Below are 7,387 nucleotides of genomic sequence, written 5' to 3'. Positions count from 1 at the left end.
AAGTTCATTTTAGTTTTGGTGCTGAATGACAAATTCCATAATCTACAATACTTGACACGAAAGCCAAGACAACTAATTTACTCACCTAGGTGAGATAATTTCGTCATCAATATTGTTGAATGTTTTTATATGTAAACTCGACTTACAACTTAATTAAATTTATAATGAAACTTGCCATTCATATGAGAAGTGTAGGACATTGCACCTTTTTAAGGGAAAAATAAAAGTTGAAATATACTCTCCCCTCCCTTAAAATTTGGCTTAAACTTCATCACTTTTTTTCAAATTAAAAAAGTGACAATTTGTTCTTTAAAATATTTAAAAGGTATTGATTTCTTCTTCCATGGTTCCATTAAATTTATTCTTATGCCCTCAACTTTTATGTGTTACCATGTTAGCACTCTATTCATAAGATAAATATAAATTTTCAATAAAAGTCGGCTAGAACTCAAAATTTCAACATTCTTTATTATAATAATTATTTTTTAAAGATTAAATTATATTTTTATAATTAAAAAATACCGAATTTAAACTAATTTTGAGAATTCAAGATTATATTTTGACATATTAAAATCAAGGTTTTCATGAACCAAAAATCTTGTAACTCCACCTATACTTTTTAATATTTTGCATCAAAGAAATGTTTATTGTTCAAATTACTCTATCAATTATTAAAAAAGAATTATTCAGCAAAAAAAAAAAAAAAAATTTTAGTTTGTTGAACTTTGGCCATTGCTGTGTTCCTAGGGAATTGGGTCAGTTTGAGGAGCTGACCAGTAATCAAATTCCAGCTGCCACTCTCACACACACGGTCACAGTCTCACTGCCTGTAGTTTTACACTTTCCTTTCTGTCTGACTCTCCAACAAACATGCTTACCAAGTATACCAATGCCACTTCACTCTCTTCCTCTCTCTCTCTCTCTCTCTCCTTTTCACGCAAAACGAGCGTTTCTCTATCTCTGTGCTCTTCCATTGCCTTTAAAAGCTTTTGTCTTGCTCTCTCTAGAAACCACAATGACATTGCTTGTTTTTGGTACTGGTAGCTTAGTCTTGCTGCTATTGTAGTATGTCTGTCTCTCCACTGTGGGAGTGAGTGAAACATATGTGTGTGTGTCTGTTTGGTTTAGCTAAAATTTCGGAGTAAAAAAAGTACTACATTGTTTTGGTCCAAGCTGTTCAGCCTTTGTTTGTTCGATTTTTAAGGTTCTTAAATGCACTAAATTTTGAAACTTTCATCTCTGTTATAGCTACTGATTACTCAAGTTGATGTTTTTATTTCAGTTTGCATGTACATTTTTGTGATCTGGGTGTTGTCCATTTGGAGCATTCAAGCATATTCCAAAACCAATTTGGGGTTGAGTGATTTTGGGTTCATATGATCAAGGTTTGGGTATGCTCTAATGTGCGTTTTTGAATTTTGATTATTTAATCGGTTTTTGTGTTTCTGGGTTGTTTTATTTTTGTTTTGGTGGTTTTTGATTGCTAAGGTTATATGCTGCTGCATTTTGATGTTTTTGGGTTTGGGGAGTTTGTGTTAAAATAGACTGGAGTGGTGGTGATTGCTGAAATGGGATGCTTTTGGGAAATGAGAGTTAGTTTAGGGGTTTGAGAGATGGGGTTAGGTCCTGATGCTTTTAATGTTGGGGCTTGGGATGTGGAAAAATCAAAGGGAAGGAAAAAGAAAGATGAAGAAAATGAGATGACAGGATGTTGGTTTAAGTTTAGGTTCATTGGAAGCTGCATGTGTTCAAAGTCCAAAGTGGATGGCTCTATGAGTGGCACTAGCACTCAATATGGTATACTTTTATTCTACTTTTAAACAAATGTTCATTGTCTACTTCGTTTCCTTAATATGATCAATCTTGTTATATGGTTTTATGTAGTTGTAGATATTGATTGATTATTTGTGTTAGTTTGTTTATGATCATATTACATTTGTACCTGTTTGGTGCCTGTTGATATTGAAGTGTATGTTATATCTGACTTTGTTCTTTGCTTTGATGTGGATATTACTTACAGCACATTTTGGAATATTGATCTCCATTTTTACTGAATTTATTTCTTTTACATTGTGAATCTATTTACTTTTTAAGATTTTCCATCAATGCAGGTTATGGATATTGACTTTAATAAGTACTTAGTTAGTTCTGTCTGTTAATAACGTTAGTCCGTTAATACTGTTAATTGACTACCGGTAATATAGTTGGTTCATAATTATTAGATTGCTCCTTTCTAGGAACTTACAAAATATGACCATGTGGCGATCTTCTCATCTATTTTTTTGGTCTCCCTGAGATATGATTTGTTGCCGGTTGTTAGTTTGTTGTTTCTTAATCAGAAAGGGTTAGGAACTTGCAAAGATGCAATACCATGGACTTGTCAATGAGCTCTTGCTCAAGTGGCACTTCCTCCTCCCATGTGGAAGCTGAGATTGTAGGTTTAGAACCCATTGAGTACGTGTGTAACTTGCCAATAATAATAAGAAAAATTCAAATCACAGGGAGTTGTCCCTGTTGATAAATTTTATTGCAAACTTGCAATCCCTTTTAGAAAGGAATAATTGGACATAATATAATGGCTTCCAAAATTGTATTGATAGGATCAATTATGCAGTATAAGTTCCTTATATATAGGTCACTGGCTAACACTGCTGTGAAACATATTTCTAGATGCCCGAGCATGCAATAGTATCCTAGCATGTGTAACCATGATTTCATGCTATAATCTTAGTTTAGGTTCAACTTCCACATTATGGTGGTGGATGCTCCCTAGAAATACACACACACACACACACACACACACTGCAGCATGCTTGTTTTGAATATGCTTTGTGGAAACTTTCTCTTATTAAATTTTTGTCGAATGATTTTCAAGAGTTATTATGAGTAGTGAAGTAGAAGAGTGATGCCCTTGTAATGAATTGTAGATCGTGTTGATGGGGCATTAATTTATTTACATAATTAGACATTGAAGAAAGTAATGACTTTTAACCAAACACGTATATCGTTCTTATGCATCCCCAGATCAATGTGGACCTGTTTCTAGTGTTGGCAAGTGCTCAACATGCTTCTGTGAAATTTATAACTTTTTAATGAATTGTGTTATACGTTCTTGTATTGGCAGACCCATGTAGACTTTTTTGAACCTAATATTTTTCATCATGTTACTAGTCATGCTTTGGAGCATTGTTTAAACTTTAAATTATTTCGTATTTCATCAGGTTACTTGTCATGCTAAATCACAGTTTCAGTTATTCTTTGGAGCTTCCTTTAGGCTTCAAGGATTTCTTATATTATAGCACAACATTAGTGCTTTACCTTAAATTCAATACATGTTCTATTTACAGCAACAAACTACCTATGTGTATGCATCTACATGCATGTAGAGGCTTGTCTCCTTGTACATGTATATTGTACGTCTTCCAGTCTATCTGAGTTTAGGATTAGCAGATTCTTTTATTTATAACTTAGCTGGTTATGGTTGAATCAGATCCAAATGATTGTGTCATTTCTGTTTGTGAATCAGCGGAGAGTAAATCTACAAATGATACCAGCCAAGACCAGCTAGTTGGTCCTGTTGTGTCATCCTCAACAACTAGCATTGCGGAAAGTACTCCATCAACTCCCAACTTGGTTGAGGAATTGAAAGTTGCTTCACAACTTCGAAAATTCAGTTTTAATGAGCTTAAGTCATCAACGAGGAATTTTAGACCTGAGAGTCTTCTTGGAGAGGGTGGGTTTGGTTGCGTATTCAAGGGTTGGATCAATGAGAATGGAACTGCTCCGGTGAAACCTGGAACAGGGGTCGCAGTTGCAGTAAAGACCCTCAACCATGATGGACTACAAGGTCATAAAGAATGGCTGGTAGGAGAGTTCATTTTCAACTGTTTTATTTCTTTTCTCTGCACTAATATCAGGTTGGAGATTTGGGTAGCTTGTTACCTTCATTTCTATGACTTAAAAGGTAATTTTGTTTCTTTTCCATATGGCAGGCTGAAGTTAATTATCTCGGTGACCTTCTCCACCCTAATTTGGTTAAATTAATTGGTTATTGCATTGAGGATGGTCAGAGGCTACTTGTCTATGAGTTTATGCCTCGAGGAAGCTTGGAGAATCACCTTTTTCGAAGTATGAATTTGCACTCACTTTTCTCAAATTTCCTCTCCATCTTGCATGTGTTTAATATTGGGTTAGCCATAAATCCTCAACAAATTAGTTAGTGTCGGCTATGAAAGAGATATCCATGAATTTTATTATATCATTTAAAATTGGCTAATTATTTAATGCTGCTCTCCTTAAAATAGGATATTTACTCTCCACTCATGTTCTTTCGAATCTTGTAATAACCTGATTTATTTATTTATTTTTGACTTTTCCTTTTTCCCTTTTCATTGCTCCCTATTAAGTGGCCCTGGAGAGTTAATGTTGTTTTATGCTATCTCAACCCTTTTCATTTTTCCCATTTATCTTTTTTTGCTATAGGGTTTCCTTATATAATTGGTTCTAATAATATTCACAAATAATATAAGTTGAAGAAAAGAAAATATTAGCTAAAGCTTCAGGTTTTATTGGCTTTTTGTAGGAACAAAAAATTATTACAGATTTAAGTGTGTATGAAAGGCAATGAAGATTTGACGTATGCAATTTTAAGCCATAAACTACACACGCGTACACACATAGAAATGTAATTTTAAGGCATATATTTGGTTTATGTGTGTGTTTGAGTTCTTTCTCTGAGAAATCCCTGGGATAGATTATTGTTGTTAAATTACCGATTGTCCCAAAAGTTTAAGTTATTGAGATATGGTAAATTTAATAATTTAATCACATATTTCTAATACCCCCTCATGTGTGAGCCAAAACTACCTTTTAATAGGTGAGGCCCAACATGTGGGATTGAACTTAAGATCTCATGCTCTGATACCATGTAAGATTACTGATTTTCCCAAAAGTTTAAGCTATTGAGATATGGTAAATTTAATCATTTAATCACATATTTCTAACAATTGTTACCATTGATTTGTCTTTAAGGGTTCAACAAATGAACACATAAAAAAAAATACTCAACAAGTGACCATTTGGAAACAATACTATATTTTCTGTGCATTGTATTAGATTCATGAAAAATTCTTTAGACCACCTAATTATTACGATTGAGTGGATAATGTCTTTTAGTACCAAATGAAAATGTTCTAGGGGGCAATTTAATTCGCTGTCTATGGTAATAATTATGTTACATGGAGCAGGGTCCCTGCCTCTTCCTTGGTCCTTCAGAATGAAAGTTGCCCTTGGTGCTGCAAAGGGCCTTGCCTTTCTTCATGAGGAAGCTGAAAAGCCAGTTATATATCGAGATTTTAAAACATCTAATATCCTGTTGGATGCGGTGTGTAATTATTTTATTTTCTTTCCTTATTTAAGAAGTTCCATTTGTGATTCAAATTATGTGAACAATATCTATATTTGTCTTTGCTCATTGTGAAGAACTTTCTATTCCAGGATTACAATGCAAAACTGTCTGATTTTGGACTTGCCAAAGATGGTCCAGAAGATGGGAAAACTCATGTATCTACCCGAGTGATGGGAACTTATGGTTATGCTGCCCCGGAGTATGTGATGACAGGTTAGTATGGTTGGACTGTTTGTATCATCATTCTGCATTATGTTTTATAGGTTTGTGTGTGCGTGTGTGAGTGTCTATATAATTCAATGCTGCTATCAAATTAGCACTCCTTGATCCTGGATTATTTTTTGAGCGCTATCTGTTACTTCATAAAAATTGTTGTGTTTTCCTTGCACATATCTTCTTTTCGCACCATGTATGTTACCTTTACAAATGCCAAAGCTGAAACTAAACCCTGGCTCCAGCTTGCAACTTACATGTTCGCCATCACTGATACCACTACCATCCTTGCCTCTTTGATGTTGCTAGTTGCAACACCTTCATTGCCAAACTTATGCTATTGTGACCTCATCCTTCTTTATTTTCAGCTAACCTTCAAGTTGTTTCACGTGACTTCCTCTTCCACTAGTTGCACCTATAACCTTTGCTGGGGCAAACGGATGACATAGAGGATAGAAAGTATGTGAAGTATAGAAAGATTTGGTTCTCTTAAAAAAGAAAAAGTGAAACAATAAAAGTTTTACTAGCTAACGCTCAGTTGAGTGATCAATGTCTTTAATTTAACCTAAATAAGGGTTTAAGTGAGTTATCTGCATCATCTATGGCTAATACTATCTATTGTGTGTCAGGACATCTTACATCTAAGAGTGATGTCTATAGCTTTGGGGTTGTTTTGCTTGAAATGGTGACTGGCCGAAGATCCATGGACAAAACCCGACCAAATGGGGAGCATAACTTGGTGGAATGGGCAAGGCCACATCTTGGAGAGAGGCGAAGGTTCTATCGACTTCTAGATCCTCGGCTCGAAGGCCGCTTCTCAGTCAAAGGTTCTCAAAAAGCGCTTCTGTTGGCTGCCCACTGCCTTAGTCCTGACCCTAAAGCCAGACCTCTGATGAGTGAAGTTGTTGAAGCACTTAAGCCTTTGCCCAACCTCAAGGACATGGCCTGCTCTTCATCATTCTTTCAGGCTATGCAAGCAGAGCGTATGGGGTCCTACCCAAATGCTAGAAACTGCAGTAGAATGCAGACAGGGTTTTCTAGGAATGGACAACCAACAAGGAGCCTCTCCATACCAAATGGACCGCATGCGTCTCCATATCACCATCACCATCTTCACGGCTCCCAAAAGCGAAGTGTTTCAAAGCCATAACATTGAGAACCATATTATCTCTTCTGTACCCATTTTGTCTCCTTTTCTTTTTATGTCATCTTTTTAGGGATGTAGGAATCTTTCCCAACAGAAGAAAAAAAAAAAATCTGGGGGTTGTTTTGAAAATCAATGTTGATTTTTTTTTTTTATGAGAGATGACAGTGTGGCTTGCTCTCTATGTTTTGGAGATTGGAGTTTTGTCTTTTTGATATGTAAGTGGTGAAGGTGCCCTGGAGAGAATCATGAAGCTGCACTTATATGGTTTGTAATTGGTTTTGAGCATTATAGTTAATCCAAAATATTTCCCAGCCTTTCCTTTTTAGCATACATTCACAATAACTTATTGCTTATTGAATGTGAATTTGTTGCATATTCAAACTCTGAGACTGGTGGTGGGTAATTCTCTTTCTTAAGCACCTTTATTTTTATTTTTTATGTAAAGAATATAGTTTGGGGTTTATCTCCAATTTTTGGTAAATTAAGCTGTGTTTTTAAAATTAAGCTGCCAGCCTTCTAGTGCGGCTGGTTTTCCATGTGAAGCTATTAGTGTAAATTGATTTGTTACAGGTTTGAACAGATTTGCTAGTCATTTTGAAAAGTGTTTCTTTCAGACCAGG

At 35.3% G+C, this 7,387-nt stretch overlaps 1 protein-coding gene across 3 annotated transcripts; it reads left to right on the top strand.

The window, feature by feature from the left end:
- Positions 1-714: 714 nt before the first annotated feature.
- On the top strand, positions 715-7,081 carry LOC142622027 (serine/threonine-protein kinase PBL34-like). Of its 3 annotated transcripts, none has more exons than XM_075795435.1 (7): positions 715-1,204; positions 1,283-1,797; positions 3,527-3,864; positions 3,993-4,128; positions 5,247-5,383; positions 5,497-5,620; positions 6,250-7,081. In XM_075795435.1, exons 2-7 carry the CDS (start codon positions 1,614-1,616, stop codon positions 6,768-6,770), a joined length of 1,440 nt encoding a protein of 479 aa, XP_075651550.1. In that variant the 5' UTR covers positions 715-1,204; positions 1,283-1,613; the 3' UTR covers positions 6,771-7,081. The 3 variants fall into 3 exon arrangements, with proteins under 3 accessions (XP_075651550.1, XP_075651551.1, XP_075651552.1); XM_075795436.1 differs by having other exon boundaries at positions 715-1,385; positions 1,489-1,797; XM_075795437.1 differs by having other exon boundaries at positions 715-1,391; positions 1,489-1,797.
- Positions 7,082-7,387: the final 306 nt, after the last annotated feature.

This window comes from Castanea sativa, chromosome 1 (genome assembly GCF_040712315.1).
Source record: "Castanea sativa cultivar Marrone di Chiusa Pesio chromosome 1, ASM4071231v1".
Classification (NCBI taxonomy): domain Eukaryota; kingdom Viridiplantae; phylum Streptophyta; class Magnoliopsida; order Fagales; family Fagaceae; genus Castanea; species Castanea sativa.
The sequence above is the reverse complement of the archived record's forward strand: the minus strand, read 5'-3'. Positions and strand labels throughout refer to the sequence as shown.